The sequence below is a fragment of the Colletotrichum karsti genome (assembly GCF_011947395.1).
Source record: "Colletotrichum karsti strain CkLH20 chromosome Unknown Scaffold6, whole genome shotgun sequence".
NCBI classification, from domain to species: domain Eukaryota; kingdom Fungi; phylum Ascomycota; class Sordariomycetes; order Glomerellales; family Glomerellaceae; genus Colletotrichum; species Colletotrichum karsti.
Window position 1 is genome coordinate 26,807 of NW_024065906.1, and position 18,098 is coordinate 44,904.

Consider the following 18,098-nt stretch of genomic DNA (forward strand, 5'->3'; position numbering starts at 1 on the left):
TCTTCCCGGCGCTTATATAGCCAATGTGATGTCGGTAATTCTCCTGCAGCCTGATGCTTTTCCTCGTGACAAAGCCAACCAACAGGCTGTGAAAGACTTCGGGGGTAAGCATGCATGAGAATGCTCTTCTGAGTTAAATTGAGTTTATTCGGGATCATTTTATTATACATCTGTACGAATAAGGCAGCAACAGGACTGGACGACAACAGCAAGAGCAACAGCGATAGCAAGAGCAATAGCAAGAGAGATAACAAGAACATCAGTGAGGGCAAAAGTAAAAACAAGTGAAAGCAATAGACTAAGCTTTTATTCTCACCTAGAATTGTCTTAGAGAATCTACAATAACTCCCTAGCATGGTCCCGTACTTGAGGAAATGAGGGCTGATTTCTTTTTAAAAAAGAATTGGCACATATTTATATTAAGAACTTTACTGGAAACTGAATGATTCACATCTTGCTCTTCAAGATTTCAGACAATTCGCTGGCCTTCAAAGCCTCCTCGATGATGTAAGAAGCCTTAATCAACATGCTCTCATGCAGCCTCGGAGCCACCACCTGAACTCCAACAGGCATACCCGCCGACGTTTCAGCGGAATAGCCTTTCAATAGATGTGTCTCGATGTCGTTTTTGGGGACATATGTCTCTGCTTCCAAGTCTTTGGCGTGGTTTGCCTCGCCTACAAGCTTGCTCGCAGGTATGGCGATGGCGGGGTATGAAAGCAGATTCCATACCGCAGTGTAGGCCCAGTACTTGCTCGTCCCAAGTGGCGGTGCCGTTCCAGGAGTGACTGGGGACACCAAAACATCGATACCAGACTTATTCCAGTGGGTTGCGTAGGCCCTTCGATAGGCGTCTCTCGCGGCTTTGCGTTCTTGCAGGGTCTTCCCAACGGCAAGCGTGCTGTGTTCGCATTGCTCAAGAATCCATTCAGTCAATGGTTCGAGGGGCTCGTCACCTTCTGCACATTTCTTGCGGATGTCCTCGCCGGTGTCTTCGAAATAATTGGCCGCTATGATGGACCATGCCTTGGCGTGGTCCCATGGTACGAATGGTACGAGCTCAATGTCTGCGCTGTTCATGAGACGCTGGCTCACACTACTCAGAACACGATGGACAGGCGGAAGCGGCGAGACGACGCCGTTGTCGAACATGAAGCCAACGCGAAGACGTCGGTCTTGGCTGAGCTGTCTACCAAGACTCGGGCTCAGGATGTCGCCGGGAATGAGAGATCGATCTTCCACCCACGGAAAAGCGGACGAGTAAGCTGTGCAGAACAGCTCGATATCACGTAGAGATCTGGCAAAGGGGCCCAGCGTGCCTGAGATTGCGTCTGATCCCGGCGTAGGGATGACGACTCCTTCTCCACTGATCCTTCCGGGAGTAGGAAGAAAGCCATAGATCTAGTTTCTGTCAGTGTCATTTTTTAGACTTGGTTAAGTTACACTCACGCCGTTATAAGCCGCCGGAACCCGGATCGAGCCGCCAATGTCGCCGCCGATACCGAGTGGAGTGCCTCCCATAGCCATCAAGGCCGCCTCTCCCCCCGTGCTGCCGCCTGCGGTGAGGTTCCGATTCTCAGGGTGGACAGTGGCACCATAGATGTTGTTGGACGTTTCAAGATGCATCAGTGACTGCGGCTGATTCGTGCGGGCGAATACAACGGCTCCGAGCTTTTTCAAGCTCCTAACAATGTCGGAGTCCTCATCGACGACATTGTTCACCCAGGCAACGAAGCCCGCGTTGGTGCGTAGACCCCGGACCGCAATTTGTTCCTTCACAGAAACGGGAAGGCCATGCAAAGGCCCGATGAGCTTGCCTGTCTTGCTGAAGTAGTCGTCACAGGCTCTGGCATCGTTCAGGGCTTCGGGTATTAGTTCCGTCAGGCAGTTCGTCTGTGGTCTCAAGGTCAGCGATGTGTGAGACTCTAGTACAGTGACACATCCCATACGCATTGTTGGGCAATGGTTGCCCTCTTTCTGAACGCCGTCAAAAGAGTCACTGAGCTGACTTCTCCTAAAGCCAACTTCTGAAGTAAGGCGGTGGCGTCGTAGCTTTCTGTCAAATCAAGCTCCAACTTTGAGAGAAGACCACATGCTCTCGGGATGGAGATGACATTTAGGGGCAGTCGCTTTGACTTCGAGAGAATGGCTGTCGGTTCAAGAGAGGCGTCTCTGACGTCCAAGGCTGGTTGGATACGCTCTTGCAGTGTAGCCATGTTCACTAGCGACAAGATTCTTTCGAGGTGCGTGAAAAATACAAGTGGATGGGGTTTGCTTTGAACTTTGTAGACTGCGGACCAAGTCTTAAAGATTTAAGCACATGTTCAAGTCACTCCGATCAAGGTCCGGACAGGATGCAAGCATTGGCAGGCCAGCCAATCACTCAAGTTTCCCATCGATGAGTCCCATTGGAGTGCTATCTTCTGAACGTTATCTCCTTTCGACCGAGACTCGGGGACGGAGATTCTGAAGTTGAGTGATGTACAGACGGATAAGCATATTCAAGCAAAAGCAGGCTCTTTTGGTTCTGCGTGTCCGACAGCGGGTCCACGACTTGATTCCATCCTTTTACCCCACCATCCACCACCCTTATCTCTCACCCGCGAGGGGTCATTCTGTTAACAAGGGCTGGACTAAGATGCAGGTCCTGGTCTTGGCCCGTTGGGATGGATCCCGCATCAAGGGCGTATTCGGCGGGTTAGGGGCGGGGAATGTACACAGTGCATGTCCAAGTTGGATTCAATCATCACGGCTTCCTTGGCTTGCAGTACACATGCTGCGGAGTTACGTAACTTCAATTTTCTAGCCTTCGATGTTCTTCGATCTGTTCTCAATATTCTTGATCTTCTCGACCTTATCCCTCTTGTCGTTGTCCATCTTGTCGTCGTCCATCTTGTCGTCGTCCATCTTGTCGTCGTCCATCTTGTCGTCGTCCATCTTGTCTCTGCTATTTCTGGTGTATTCGTATGTCCATGTCTTCTAGTTTATGTGACGCCTTTCATTACAGTATTCCGTTTACAAACTTGTGTTTACTTGACCCGGTAGTGGCGTTGTGTTGAATTAACTTGATTCTTCTATGCAATCGAGTAAGAATCGCCACTTCTTATTCATGGTCTCTTGAAACCCCAGGCAATGCGTCCATCTATTTGCAACGCTGCTTCATCTTGTCTACTAGGGCGCTGATTTTGAGTTCATCTCAAACTGACTACTTCTGATCGTGACCGTGATGGCCTGAAACTTTTGGATTTTCCTCAGGAGCCATGCCCAACACTTTCATGTTAGAACTCCTATTGTCGCCAATGGTCTCTTCTGGAACCCCCTCAATGACTCTGTCAAATGCTTCTGGAACAACAACTCCTTTCTCCTGGCCGTATCGAGTGTTGGTTGTGTTTCCATAAACACTAATCATAGACAACACCAGTCCTACTAGCATAAGGCAAGTGTAAACAATCGCCTGATGAAGAAATGGAACGTAATGGGAATCGATACCGAAAGCGACGGCGGAACCCCATGCTTGGATTCCCTTGAAATATCCGCTGTACCGGCCGAGCGTACGAGGTTCGTTGGTGAAAGTGCTGTACACCCAGTGATGAAAGTTCTGGTAGATGGGATAGCAGGCTCCAAAGAACATGTAGATGACGAAAGGGCCAACAAATTTGGACCCGTCGGTAAAATCTACGCCTGTGATCGGTCCAGAGCCAAAGCGATCAAGGTTCTTAGAGGATAAGAATGCCAGCATTGCAATCCAAGTTCCGCCCAAGACGACAGCAACAAAACCGCCCGAAACGAATGCGCGGCGACGTCGGGATCCAAGAATGCTGGCGTCGCAGCTCCAAGCAATGGCGAGCGCTCCCAATACTTGGAATATCCAGTAGCAAAGCTGCATTCGAACCGTCAGTTTTGATTTCTGGGAGGATCAAAGACGACACAGCTTACGTTTGCCAAAGATCTTGTCCTGGAGTTGAAGTAGAACGAGTTGAAGGATCCTGTCATGGAAAGATACATCTCGCTGCTGAAGATGGCCAAAGTAATCAGCCTCATCCTCGGCTCCATGAGAGTGGCGAGTAGGCTTTTTAGCTCTTGATACCAGAATATGGTATCGCCAAAGGAAGCAATCGGGCGGCCATCGTTTCGTCGGATCTTGCTGGGGTCCATCAGCAGAGCGGCGACAAAAAGACCCGCACACTCGAGGCAGATGAAGGTCAAGTAAACAGCCGGCGGGACCCCCGAAGATGATGTGTTGGAAATCGTGATTGCGAGAACGACAGCTGCGCCTCGTCAGTCACCATTGCCATATATAGAGCAAAGAGCTGTGGGCCTGTGTATACCTGATCCAACGACAGAGCCTGAAGCGTTGAGAACCCACGTTGTTGCGATGTATCGCCCCTTTTCCGACTCCATCGGATAGCATGTGCAGATGTAACCTGAAACTTGCCATGAGTGTGGTTCGAAGTTATACTTGTCTTTCAGGCCGGTAACAAACCTTGTGTCGCCCAAAGAATACCGGCAGACATTCCGAGCCATGCGCCGCCAAACAGGACGAACCACGTTCCTTGGCCCTTATCTATCCACCTTGAATATCTTCATGTTAGTCAACATCAACGATTGCGAAGCATTTTATCCTACCAGAGAGAACCGCAGTACATTGGGTACCCAGTAACACCAAGCATGAGGGAATAGCGAGGACCAATTTTGTTGATGACACTGCCGCCAACGACTGCTGAAGCTCCAAAGAGTGTATACAGTATGACGTTCGCATTGTTAACGATCCCAATCAGCTCGGGCTTCTTCCCACCGGCACCAAGACCAGTGATGGCGAGGTAGGTTCCTGGGTTGAGGAACAGAACGATCCCGACGAGAACGGTTTGGAAGTACGGACTGGATGGTTGTCTTTCGTTAGTGCGTTGCTTCGCTCTTCAGCAATGAGCCAAGAGAACCTACGAGCTGATGCGCCATTTTGATAAGTGTTGAGTTTCGTTGAGGACGGTGTCGTCGCTGCGTGTGTCTTGTGTCATGATGGTCAACTTTGATAGCAAAGAGAGTACGGGCTTCGATGTTTGATGTTTAAGAGGTAGGAATTGCTTAACAAGCTACAAACTTTGGACTACTTGAGCTTGCCAATGCCGCGAGCAAGGTCGGCTTTATTATGAGACTCTTGACCGTCGATGCCAACCAGCACGGTCTTAGGGAGAATTCATGAAGCCGGACAAGCGGAGGCGACATCACATTACAGCCGCTTTGCCTTCTTTTCGATCATTCCAGGCTGTGGCCGTTGTACGTGACGTGACGGCTAAGGCTATTCCTCAGGTCAAATCTCGGAGCTACGTAGTACGGCGTATCTTTCTCTCAAATGGGTAAGTGGAGAAGCAACTCGATTGCACTCCTGCCACGCTATCCTCCCCCTTGGCCTCAGCACAATGTCGCACCAACACAGCATCGCATTCGACAGGGATCCTCCAGTCGCCTTGATGACCGGCAATCTGGCTTAAACTTGGCAGCAGCTTCCAAGAATTATCCAGCAGTCTTACTAGTGGGCGTGGTAAGACCGAAGTTCATCAGCAGCATGAGCTGCGAATAGGCGAGGGATGTGGAATACTCAACCGACGACAAGGGACGCCAACGACAACAGCGACAACAAAGGCGATGACACGGGCGACGACAATGGCAGCAACAAGCGTAACAAGAAGAATACCAGCAATAACAGAAGAAATAGTGTATTTACTGCTTTCTATACTAGGTAGATGCAATAGCTGAAAGAACTGTATCCCACGCAATAAACCAAACAGAGGGAAACAGCGATATCGATGATTTCTGAAGACAACAGCGAGGGCATCGCAAGATAACACATAACAGACCAAATCATACAACGAAATCGATGAACCTTTTAAGAGCTGCCTGGTGAAGACTTGGTTTACATGACATAAAGTATGCTTTCATCTCCCTCTTCCATCTATGATCTACCAGATCTTAACGAAGTCCCCGATGCCTCAGAGTCTGGATCCGCAGCAGTCATCTCCCTTATCCGCATGCAACGTCGACTTGTTGGCGCTCTGGCTAGAAGGGGGAACATCAAGAGCAGGGTTCTTCTCAAAGAAGCCTGACGGCTTCATATGAACACTGATCTTCTCGATCGGCATGACCGGGAAATCCTCAGGGCGAGGATTATGCGTCAGGCTGAACGTGTGCCAGAAGACCAGGTCACTGTCTTTGACGTTGTCTTCACGAGCAGCCCATTTCTCCACCCCCTGGCTCTCCTGGCTTTGCCAGGTAAACTCGCCCGCGGCGTACAGCTCGTCATCACGGTAGCGAGTGACCCAGACAGGGTGTTCGGCGAACTGGGCGCGGCGGGCGTTGAAGCTCTGCGGGCCAGCCAACATCCGTTGGCTCGGCAGCGTCTGGATCTTGTAGGCAACAGGTCTATTACTGACCTTGTTGATGATGCTGTCGTTGCGGATCTTGAAGACACGCGCCTTGTCCACGTCAACTTCGGCATGACCGGCTCTCTCAAGGACTGTGGTCTGCGACACATAGCCAACGGAGTAGGGATCCTCTACGCCCGTGTCGAGGGGAATCGGAACGCTGTCTTCGTAGACGACGGTGTTGTTGAAGCCATCAATAGCCGGATCAATGCGAAGCGAGAAGATGTGCTGGTGATATGGCGCGGCGACACCGGGGCCGACATTGGTGGCCCAGGGGACGGTCTCGCCGTTGGCGTTCTCGATGGGAGTTGTGGAAAGGATTCCCGTGGCGCGTACCTCGAACTCGATGCCACCGGCCTGGTCAAAGATCCAAGCGAAGACGTACTCGTAGTTAGATACTGTACATATCATCTGAACCACCAGCTGGCGGTTGCGGACAACAGTGGCCTGGTTGTTACGGTAGTTGGTATGCTTGTGCAGGATGCCAGCATCCTGCTCATGAAGGCATATCACGTTCTTCAACTCGACGGGGTTGCCCTTGGAGTCGCTCCGATAGCCGTTGAAATACTTGATGTGGCCAAGACAGTCGCAGCCTAAGCTGAGCTGGTTGCAAGTGACGCCCAAGCCGACGTCTCCAACGTCGAACGCCTGTTTTCGGTGGTAGGGCTTGCGCGGGTCGCCATAGGGGACAGTCATCTCCGACATGGAAAGCCGGTAGAAGACATTGCGGTTGTCATAAGTGACGTTGTATAGAACTAAACCATCGCGAGTGTTGAAACCGACGCGGAACTTCCACTTTTGCCAGTCAACCTGCTGCCCAGAATTGATTGAAAACGATGGTCCCTCTGGCTGTTGAACGATGTACGGCTTGAGATCGTTCCGGACCGGTGTGTCAAGCAAGTCGTGAGCGTACTCTACGGCTTTGACGGGCTTCCAGGGTTGGGCGGTCTCGTGGGTCTTGTGATCAGGGCCAAGAGCGAGCTGGTCAATACGGACAAGCTCCTTGGTCAAGGCATCGAAGACTGGGGAGAACGGGCACGGAAGAGAGTAGTGGTTCGTCTGCGGATGATCCAGGGGGACAATGTACATGTAACACTGGAAAAGACGACGAGTCTCTTTGACGTCATCAGTGCTGTAGCCCCACGGATCGTTGCAGACCGTCACCCCCTTTGGCAGCTTGAGCTTCTCGACCTCTTTGAGTACTTCGGGATGCTTCAAGCACACTTCCTCAATTTCGATCAGTTCATCGAGGTCCGCAGGGCCTTGGAGGTCTGCCGGAAGCTCCTTCAGAGAGAGGATGCTCTTGTTCCCCACGTGAACCAGAGCCTTGAGGAAGGCTCGGGTATCCAGCCGGTGAAACAAGACAGAAACCACGCGATCGGGGTAGCGGGGAAAGGGGGCGCCAGTACGTTCAGCCTCGATAAAAGGAATGACGTCGGCCTTGCGCGGTTCCTGGATATCGAGAGCTTTGAAGCGAAGAGGGATGCCGGGTAGCGCGGCCTTGAGGATCTTCGTTGTGAGAAGGATCTCCTCGGGCCTCAAGGGATCGAATGGGTGAGGCTGTGGGAATGACATTGTCGTGAATAGAAAGAGGGCAAAGGATTTTGATAATGATTCAAGTCTGATTTCACGGGAGGAAAGGCGGAAACTTCTTGTGTATGGAAACCAGAGTGTAAAGGCGTGAATGGTGGAATGGTAGGGGATATCAAAAGCTGGGTAAGACGAATATCAACGTATAAGTATCGGGAACTTTTTGATGTCCGGACCCCGAGATCTTTGACTCATTGAATTCGACAACGTCAGTTCAAGTGGTTGAATTTGGTAAGTCTTACGCCTTCTGCTGGTTTTGTTTTGCCATCACTATTTTCCTGTTGGGAAGGATGAGGGGAAACCGAAACCATCTTGGCCCCATCGCAGATCTCAGACTATGGGGGTCACTTCCATTGATCCGTTCAAGCCCATCTAGATTGATCTGACATCGCCTGAGATTGACAAAACCCTCCGCATCTCGAACTAAAGAATCACACAGTTTGAACACCAACTGTGCTACAACTCTCAAGTTTTGCGGGGTAAATGTGACGATGCAAGGCCAGGGGGCCTGCTCCGATCTGTCTGCATACATGATCTCCACCGAAGCCTTCCCTCTTATGGCAAAAGATACGCCGGCCTGTAACCCCTCACCATGGCGCGTAAGTGGCTCCTCAGTTGGAGAAAGATACGATACGATAGCTTTCTTGAAGGAAGACGAGGGGAATTGTCACCTACCATGAGGCAGCTCGAGATCATTCACATCGTTCCACCTTTTCTCTCTCCGGCCACGCTACTCTCGCAACACCAGACTTGGTATCCCAGCTGAGCTTGCTCCCGTAGAGACATCCTTACAACATTTCCCGTACGGTCCAGGCCCTTTGATTTGGATCATGGCCTCTCGCCGAATCAGAACCACGCCGTGGTCCCGAATGGGATGTCGTACGTGCAAGCAGCGGCACAAAAAATGTCAGTTCACACGTCCACGCCAGTGGTTTAGGTTCCCCCAGCCTGAATGGATATGTGCTCTCTTTCTTTTGCTTGAGTGGACCGGACAGATTCGCCAAAGCTCTTATTCACTACCCTTCTCCGTCAATTTTCAGCATCGGCATATTATTGCTATGCTCATTGTTGTTATTCTCATCCTTGTTGTCCTTGCTGTTGTCATCCTTATCGCCATCTTCCATCGTCGTCCGTTGCTTGTTCACCTAGGCTGGAGTTGGTAATTGATTATGGATGCTTTACTAACTAGTTCTTCCACATCTAGGCGACGGTTCAAAGCCTGTGTAAGCAAGATGAGGCCCCGCTCTCTTCCCTAAGTCTCTTCGACTCATACGTCTCTCAGATGTGGTGCATGTAAGCGTCTTAATCTCGAATGCGAGCTGTTCGACGCCTTTTGCCCGGTTGACGTCTCCAAGACCCCGGGGAGTTCCCAAAGAGCAACGGAAGATAACTCTCTCTCGAGGCCATGGCTGCGGCGGACAGCGGATTTCACAGGATCGGCGCCATACAAACGCGACCGCCAGCCACACTCGGCCACAAGTAGCAGCAAACAACCCTCAACACTTCCTGAAGCCCCTGAAGGATCTTCCGAATTGATTCTAAAGTCACGGCTCGAAGCTCCTTCCAAGAGCCCCGTAAGCCTATTCTCGGCCCTTCCACCATCGTCCTTGGAGCTTTTCCAATACTACGTGGACAACTTATCATCTCTCCTCGTCAATGTCGACGGTCCAGACAATCTCTTGAGACTTCTCATAATCCCACGAATGATCTCCTCAAGCCTCTTATACGACGCTGTGTGCGCTTGCGCCGCGCAGCACCGCGCGTGGTCCTCAGACGGCATGAACTCCAATGAAGATTCAATAAATCGGGGCTTGTACGGGCTGATGGCCAGTCAGCGCTATGTTCGTACACTTTCGTCACTGAAGGATATCATACCGGGGCTGCTGCAGACAGTCAACAGCGATGATCAAGCCTCTGACTTGGTAAGAGACGAAAGCGTCCTTCTTACAGCCATCTATCTGTGCAAATTCGAAATCATCAAGGATGGCGTGTCAGTTTGGCGGCAACATCTCAGTGGCATAGAATCCCTCTGTCGCATCTTGGGATCAAAACATAAAGGAATGATGGACGAAAGCATCAGCTTCGCTCGTAGCTTGTAGGCCCTCTCACCATGAGTATGATGCTTTTGTGCCTAAGACGGCAACTGACAGCGCTCCAGTATCATGTACCACAAGTGTATCGGCAGTCTCACAGCTGACCTGGGTCAAGACTCAGTAGAGTCGTGGATCGATGAGTACGATGCACCAGACATGACCTTGGAACCACCATGCTCTATAGACTTGTATATGGGAATGTCCCGTAACTTGTTTCCCCTTATCCGCCGCGCAACAGCCCTGCGAAGGATTTATAGTCCACAAACTTGCGACACAAACCTTCTAAAAGCAGAAATTCTGACGATGTACGAAGAAGCCTTGAACTATTTTCTAGTTGCCTCGCTAACTCAATAGTCTCACTCTCCTCGAGCAACACAAGCAAGATCCACCTGATTTTGTAGTTCCCCAAGGCATGTCTCTTACGACCATCACAAGCCTCCAGCACATCTGCTACGCTTTCGAAAGTAGCATAATCTTAACGATCCACTCCGTACTAGACGAGGTCATATCCATGCCATTCACAACAACCCTAGACGAGCTCTCTGATTGGGAAACCGTCCGCCAGGCACTGCCCGCCACGAAGACGTCGGCACTGCAGACTTGCATCGAAAACACGGACGCGGTTCCTTCTCAAGGGCAAGTCGAGGCCGGCCTCCTGCCGCTTCTCTTCATCATCGCTTGCGAGTCCCGGGATCCTGTGCGTGTGGTGGCTGCGACGCAGAGGATGGATCGGATGGCGAAACATTTCGGGATAGGAAATCAGCGGATCGCGAGTATGAAGGCCAGGGACATTTTATTGAATCAAGCGCCAAAAGATGCATATGGAGCGCAGAGGTGTTATTTCAAGGAGATGTCCTGGAACGATTTAATCTTAACATAGATGGTCTTGATTTGTATCTTTGTTAGTTTCTGTCTCAATTATTGCCGTCGTCGCTGTTATCATCTTCGTTGTTGTCGTCCTCGTTGTCGTTATCATCATTCATCATCCTCCTCCGTCATCGTCGTTCGCCGTCATCCTCCGCGTACTCATTTGCGTTTTATTATTCAGCCAGCAGGTGACCTTGAGAGTCCAGCACCATCGTCACATATTTCCAGTGTCATCTCTGGGCATTCAGTCAGTAGTAAGAGCGAAAGCTTTCTTGAGCAGGTTTCGGGACCTTCGAGTTAGAGACCGCAGACTTGGGCGATTTGCCTCCGGATCATCGACGTGGAAAGTCGTGCTGTTCCCGGAAATGAGCGAAGATGCATCCAAGGTTCCAAGCAAACAAACGTGGCAACCCTGCATAGAAGTATCGTAAGATCCAAGGGAACGGTTGCCAAGAATGAGAAGATCCTTGGCTGCAAACAAGCTCGTTGCTCGCCATCCGAGCACCCCTGTTGTGTGGCTTGCTTGAATAGGCCATGGCCTGGGCGACAATGTTGTGCAGCCATGGCAGAGCGTTTCATCCAAGAGAATATCAGTTTGGATTGCTACTGAAATCACGTTGTTATTTGGCTTCAATCCCGGCCGACTTTGCCTCCGCAAGGGGACTACCACGCCCACCACTCGTGGCTCCGGGGCCATCCGGAATCATTCAGGCGTTGGACTGTTATGTAGACCTAAGAACCCGACAACTTACCTCACCCAAGAGCAGCGGGTGGTTTTTAGTGGCATGTTGTGTCTTCGCACATGAACGTAGATGGCAAGGACTCGCATCTGCTTCAGTCGCCTCATCGTCACGAAGAGTCGGCGTCTTGGATATTTTGAAATCAGCAACACCAGCGTCCATATTGACAAAGACACATCGTACCAGCGTATCCAAATACTAGATGCTACTTGTAAGCTTCAACACTAGGTACATCAAGTTGTCGGTGGGGCTTCGATGAGAGCCTCGTCCGCACTTCTAGGAGTGGTGTTTGCTCTGACGACCAACAGGCAAAGAGACCAATATGAATCGCCCCTTATTACCCCGTAAATCATCTGAATAACCATGCTGCGCTTCCATCTTCCATCTGGATCACCGCAAACGGGGTCAGTTAGTCCCTGCAGTGACAGCCTGCAGTGACAGGATACAGGGAAGGGCGAGAGATCACCAGCTCCATCAATCAAGACGACGCATCTCGATTTCGCCCTCTCTGGCATGCCTTTGTCATTGTGCAACCATTCAGGAAGAGCCGCGGCCACGAGGAGGCACTTGCGTTGTCCGATGATTGCTATCTCATTGGTCTCCCTCCATTCAATGTGCAGGGATCTCTATCGCTGACCTTGGCCTTTGCCATTGACCAGTAATGATCCCAGGCCCAGAACTCTGCTCTCTTTGAGAGAGCCTTGCTGGTGTCTGATATTATGTTTGTTCGGTACAGTCTGGAGACTTGCCTCCTTGAGGACTCGAGAACGGTCCCTTGACCGAGTACTCGACCAATGCTTAGTAGCAACGGAATCGTTGGTCCGATGGTTATGTTTACCCAAGGGCATTCCGCTGGGAGAGACTTCTCTCGTCGATCTATAAAGACAACATGCAGCTCCGGCCCCAAGTCTACCTTGCCCCAGCTCTTCACTCGTCCCAACTCACCTTCAACGAGTAGACAAGTGCATCACTTGATCTCAACGAGCCTCCCGACCATCGTCAATCGTTTCACCTCTTCCTTCCCTTCCAGAGCCTCTTCTTAATCCACTTCATCACTCAACCCGCAACATGAAGTTCTTCGCCACCCTCCTCCTGGCGGCCGTCACCGTCCACGCGCTCGCCGTCCCCCAGCCCACCGAGAAGCGTGAGGCAACACCGGTGCTGGCCGCGAGGGAACCCTGGTGCACCAAGCCCGGCCAGCCATGCTGGAAACGCGAAGCCGCCCCCGCCGTCCTCGACAAGCCGACCCCGGTTCTCGCCGCTCGGGAGCCGTGGTGCACGAAGCCCGGTCAACCGTGCTGGAAGCGCGAAGTCGACCCCGACGCAGAGGTCGACACCTTCCCCGTACCAGCCGCCGCTGCCATCGACGAGCCCTCCCCGGTCCTGGCTGCTCGTAAGCCCTGGTGCACCAAACCGGGCCAGCCTTGCTGGAAGCGAGAGGTTCGCCGCGTGGCCGTTCCCGAGCCCGCCGTTGTAGAGAAGCCTACTCCTGTCCTGGCCGCCCGTGAGCCGTGGTGCACGAAGCCTGGTCAGCCCTGCTGGAAGCGCGAAGTCGAGCCCGTTGAAGTCGTCCCTGAATCCGAGGTCGACGAATCTGATTCCGAGCTCGACACTTTCCCCGTCCCTGCCGCCGCTTCCGTCGAGAAGCCGACCCCCGTCCTGGCCGCCCGCGAGCCCTGGTGCACGAAGCCCGGACAGCCCTGCTGGAAGCGCGATGCCGAGCTCGCCGAGGTTGACTCCTTCGAAGTTGTTCCTGATTCCGAGGTCGACGACTCCGACTTCGACATCGAATCCATCCCTGTTCCCGCTCCCGCCGCCGCCGAGAAGCCGACACCTGTCCTGGCTGCCCGCGAACCCTGGTGCACGAAGCCCGGACAGCCCTGCTGGAAACGCGAAGTCGCACCCGAGACTGACTTCATCCCCATGCCCGCCGCCGTCGTTGCCGAGAAGCCTTCGCCCGTCGTAGCTGCTCGTGCGCCGTGGTGCACCAAGCCCGGCCAGCCCTGCTGGAAACGCGAGGCCCTCCCCCAGGCCGCGGAGGCTGCTTAGATCGGCACGCGACTGTCCGCGACAAGTGGGCGAGAGAAAACTGTGTCGACGTGTATCGACTTCGACTCTTCACTTCTTGTGCGATATTTGAGGTCTGGGCGTCAGTCATGTGGAGGCGTCTGGAAGAAAAAAAGAGCTCGGAAAAAATCATACACGACCACCACATACAACATTCTTCTTCTTCTTTCCGTGGTCGCCTGCTGCTGGTGGATGCCGGCGGTTGCGGCTAATTTTTTCATAGACGGCAGTGAAATCCTTTTGATGGGATGATCTGCTCTTTTCCTTCGTGTATTCTAGTGGTCGGGTTTTTCACCTCAAGCCGTGTTCGCCGCGAGGTGAGCGGTAGGAGGCAACCTGCTGAGGACGCTTGTTCCTCTCTTGTATTATAGGAATATTGATGATTCCATCAAGCTTGTGGTTCCATTAACGTGACGTGACGTGACCAGGTATGGTGCCGAAGCATGTAGGAAATTCGGGCAGCCAGGACGATGCGGCGAAGCTATGACATTCATGCTGTCCAGGCAGCAGAAAACCCAAATCGACGAGCCGCAAGCCACCAGGATGATGGCAAGCAGATCGTTCACGCTTTTCTAGCCGGATCAATCAGTGCGGCAGATTATGGCAAGAGCGGCATTACGATAGGATCATGGTACGGTAGAGCGATGCAACGGTCTACGAGTCTCATGAGCCAGAACACATCTCACATAGGGACACAGAAAATTACTACGATGGTCGAAAGTATGTACGTTCAATCATTGCGCTCCTCCTCACTTGCCCGAAGGCACAGGAGCACCGCACCCAAGATTGCTCGATTCCTTCTCCATTTCGAACTCGGTATCCGATGGTCTTGGGTCCTCAGAGAGAACCTCTCACCAGAAAGAATCACGAGAACAAGAATGTGATATTTGCGTTGTTCAATAATGAAGAAAAGAAGAAGAAACAGTAGAAAATTGGCAGCAGACGTCGACTTTTGTAGCCGCAGTAGATTTTTTTTTTTTTTTTGGTAATGCCTCAGGCAGCCAGAGGGCCGACCAGGTGGGCGGGCGGTCTTGGGGTACGTACCGAGGAAGGGTCCAATTGCCCCTGCGCTTTCCGTCGCTGACACCCGCGGCCGGTCTTCGGCAAGCTGCGCTTTGAAGTGGGTCGTCCGCAACGACATGCCGTCACTCGCTGCTGGCGAGCATCTCCATTTCCCGCGGCGGTCCCAGATGAGTCTCAATCTCCCTCCGACCCCTTGATGCTTTCTCCCGCAACAAACAACACCAAAAAATAGCCCGAGATGGCCAAACCAGCAGCCATGGCGGCCGACGCCCTCCCAAGATTTTTGCTCCCCAGACTCAGCTGGACTGGTCCTTCAACAGCCTCCCGAGCCCTGCGGCCCCTCTCGGCTTCCCATCCGAGCTCGCGCCGGCGGATGCACCACCAGACTAATGCCTTCCACGGCGCAAACCAGTCCCCGCGACGGAGCTCTAGTTGCAAAACCCCTTCAATGCTGGAGAACCCGGCGCTGAGGAGGTCATTCCATGCGACTCCCGCGAGGCAACGGGATCACCACTTCGACACTCTGAAGTTCGTACAGCGTCTCAAGTCGGATGGCTTTACCGAGGAGCAGGCCGAGGCCATGATGAAGGTCCTCAACGACGTAATCCAGGAAAGGTACGTAGATACCCCCCGTCCGCCTCGGAGTACCACCCGCTAACGTCTACCAGCATACAGAACCTCACCCGCACGATGGTCCTCCGCGAAGACGCCGCCAAAGCAACATACACCCAGAAAGTCGACTTCGCGAAGCTGCGTTCCGAGCTCCTGTCGGCCGATAGCACCGAGTCGAATACGACGCGCGCATCCCACGAGCGCCTGGCCAACGACATCGCGAAGCTGAGCTCGCGGTTGCGCGACGAGATCGGCCGGACCCAGGCCAGCGTGCGCCTCGACCTCAACCTGGAGAAGGGTCGCATCCGCGAGGAGGCCGTCGGCCAGGAGCTCAAGATCAAGGAGACCGAGACCAAGATCGAGCAGGAGGTCGCGGCTTTGAGGGAGAAGCTGGAGCAGGTCAAATTCCAGACGCTGCAGTGGCTGATGGGTGTCTGCACTGGTTTTGCTGCCCTGCTGCTTGGTGCTTGGAGATTGCTCATGTAGACGGAGTCTGTGGTTGCGAAAATGTTTGTGAAAGATAAGTTACGGCGCAATAGGGTGGTGTCGGCTTTTGTCATAGAGAAAACCGTGTGTCTACTCATCGCCTCCCCGGGGCGTTATTCTGGGCTTGAGATAATTGCTTCTGAATGGTAAAATGACATTCAGAATGCAGTGCCTGTGTTAGAGATCCAGATTCATAGACGATAAGGGAGAGGGTAGGCACCACCCGGGCGAGTGCGGAAGAATCCCACGCACCTTCCTCTGATAGGTTTTCTATCCCGGCGCTCTCAAGTGAGAGCGTCTTCCTCGCACCGACCGACCTACGGCAGACCAATTTTCTTTCCTTGGATACTACCACCTCACATAGACATCTGTCCACCTAATCCAGGCAAGAATTCCAAACTTGATTTTTCCAACCTCTCCGAAACAACGACGCATTCTTCTCCAAGTCACTTCATACCCAACAGCACGCACTCAGAACCATCCATATCCAAGATGTCTGCCACTGCGCCTGCTACCGACGATGCTTCTCAGCCCCGTACCAATACCAATCCATTCAGTCCACAACAGAGCAGCGGCGACTCGAGCAGCGATATAGAGACCGGTGGCGTTGTTCTCGCCCCTTTCAGTTTCGAAAGACTCACACTTCGCAAGGAGGACGTCGTCATTAGCGATCCTGTTTTTGGTGTCAAGGTAGTAATACCCTTGCTTCTTCTTTCTGCCTTCACCCTCACCTCTGACTCTATAACTGACATTCTGCTTAGACGGCTCCCGGACATTTGGAACAGACATACGTTGGTCATTTCGACTGGCTTGAGTAAGATAACCTCACCCGCGAGAACAACTAAGCTGATATGTCTAAGGTCATGGTTTCCTCATGACCCACAGCACATTACATTGAAATACGATATGAAGGGTGTCCAGCGCCGCTTCTCTATTCCCGAAGCTATTCTCGTCAAAAACTTCGGCTACTTCTCTAGCAGTCTCAGATATGGTGCTGAAGGGTTGCGAGAGAGCGCCCTGCGAGAGTTCTGTTTCCCTGATACTGAAGCCGCCGCCATGGGTCTCATCATCAGCTTCCTCATGACGGGCACTTTTCCGCAGCATCACATGGCAGAGGTTCAACCGATGGCGCAGCTGATTGGTGATTTCATCACCGCATACCGTGTGGCGAGCTACTTGGACCTTCGCTGCAGAGAGCGCTTCAACTATGCCGTGTGCCTACGTTTGAGACAGATTCTTCTCGCCGACCGCCAGGTGCTTTCTAAGGCAAACATCGGCCAGCTTTACAACTTTGTCGAAGGTCGCCAAGTTGATAACAACTACAAGGACCTCAGAACTGTTGTTGCGCAGGCAGCTGTGAAGCCTTGGATGCAGAGCTGGATGGGAAAGTCGGCCCAGGATACTAGAACTTCAGCCTCAACCATCTCTTGCTCCATGGCTTTTGACGAAACTTGCGGCAAAGATCCTAAGGCTTGGGCTACGATCGTCAATCATTACCTCGATCTGATCGGGAACAGTAAGGGGTTCGCGGCAGACGTTATGCGGCAAACTCAGAAGACCATGCAGGGTGCCAAAAGAATCAATAAGGTCGCGATTGGTAAGCAAGCTAGATCCGGGATCAATTGAGCTCTGCTGACCTTGCTACAGCTCAAGATGGACCGAACAAGAAGATCCACACTCTGCCGGTCCACGCCGACTGTGTGACCTACCGCGATCCTCTCCCCGTGGGCAAGGAACAGACATTCACTATCTGAAGACAACCGGGAATCGATTCAGGACGCTCGGGTGTGATGAATGTCGTGCGCAGGAATGTTCGGAGCAGACGTCAGGCCGCGGAAAGAAGGGTTGGCTTTATTTGTCTATCGGTTGAGCCACCTTTTTGGGATGGACAGTGTTTGTGTTAATAGTTACGGGTGTGATACCATGGCGGAAAGCTGCCTGTCGGTAGGCGATAACAGAGCAGTCTTAGAGTTGTTGTAACCTCGAAATCATGCTACTGAATGCTTGATGTCGAAGTTTCCCTGAGGTTTCAGCCGTCTTCCCTTCCCCTTTTGCGCAGATTGTCTCACTGCTGATGTGGGTTCAAACAGCCTTCCATTCTTCGTGCTGTTCCGGCTCAACTTCATGCTCGCTTCGGGAGACTTGCTGGGATTTTTCTACTGGCTGCCATTTCCAAGCAAATTGTTCTGGAGAATGATCCC

At 52.4% G+C, this 18,098-nt stretch overlaps 6 protein-coding genes across 6 annotated transcripts; 3 read left to right on the plus strand and 3 right to left on the minus strand.

Moving 5' to 3' along the window:
• Positions 1 to 447: 447 nt before the first annotated feature.
• On the minus strand, positions 448 to 2,216 carry CkaCkLH20_02477 (uncharacterized protein; the record flags this gene model as incomplete). Its single annotated transcript, XM_038885196.1, has 3 exons — positions 448 to 1,401; positions 1,450 to 1,893; positions 1,950 to 2,216. The coding sequence occupies 3 exons, from the start codon at positions 2,214 to 2,216 to the stop codon at positions 448 to 450; spliced, it is 1,665 nt and encodes a 554-aa protein (XP_038749127.1).
• A 586-nt stretch (positions 2,217 to 2,802) lies between these two features.
• Positions 2,803 to 5,015, minus strand: CkaCkLH20_02478 (transmembrane transporter-like protein; the record flags this gene model as incomplete). The annotated part of the gene is made up of 7 exons (XM_038885197.1): positions 2,803 to 2,947; positions 3,270 to 3,880; positions 3,937 to 4,268; positions 4,329 to 4,424; positions 4,484 to 4,572; positions 4,627 to 4,878; positions 4,942 to 5,015. 7 exons carry the CDS (start codon positions 5,013 to 5,015, stop codon positions 2,803 to 2,805), a joined length of 1,599 nt encoding a protein of 532 aa, XP_038749128.1.
• A 972-nt stretch (positions 5,016 to 5,987) lies between these two features.
• Positions 5,988 to 7,994, minus strand: CkaCkLH20_02479 (uncharacterized protein; the record flags this gene model as incomplete). Its single annotated transcript, XM_038885198.1, has 1 exon — positions 5,988 to 7,994. One exon carries the CDS (start codon positions 7,992 to 7,994, stop codon positions 5,988 to 5,990), a length of 2,007 nt encoding a protein of 668 aa, XP_038749129.1.
• A 4,783-nt stretch (positions 7,995 to 12,777) lies between these two features.
• CkaCkLH20_02480 (clock-controlled pheromone ccg-4 precursor) lies at positions 12,778 to 13,758 on the plus strand (the record flags this gene model as incomplete). Its single annotated transcript, XM_038885199.1, has 1 exon — positions 12,778 to 13,758. The coding sequence occupies one exon, from the start codon at positions 12,778 to 12,780 to the stop codon at positions 13,756 to 13,758; it is 981 nt and encodes a 326-aa protein (XP_038749130.1).
• A 1,489-nt stretch (positions 13,759 to 15,247) lies between these two features.
• On the plus strand, positions 15,248 to 15,897 carry CkaCkLH20_02481 (duf1640 domain-containing protein; the record flags this gene model as incomplete). Its single annotated transcript, XM_038885200.1, has 2 exons — positions 15,248 to 15,414; positions 15,468 to 15,897. 2 exons carry the CDS (start codon positions 15,248 to 15,250, stop codon positions 15,895 to 15,897), a joined length of 597 nt encoding a protein of 198 aa, XP_038749131.1.
• A 492-nt stretch (positions 15,898 to 16,389) lies between these two features.
• CkaCkLH20_02482 (uncharacterized protein) lies at positions 16,390 to 17,651 on the plus strand (the record flags this gene model as incomplete). Its single annotated transcript, XM_038885201.1, has 4 exons — positions 16,390 to 16,587; positions 16,659 to 16,711; positions 16,758 to 17,494; positions 17,545 to 17,651. The coding sequence occupies 4 exons, from the start codon at positions 16,390 to 16,392 to the stop codon at positions 17,649 to 17,651; spliced, it is 1,095 nt and encodes a 364-aa protein (XP_038749132.1).
• Between the last annotated feature and the right edge of the window lie 447 nt (positions 17,652 to 18,098).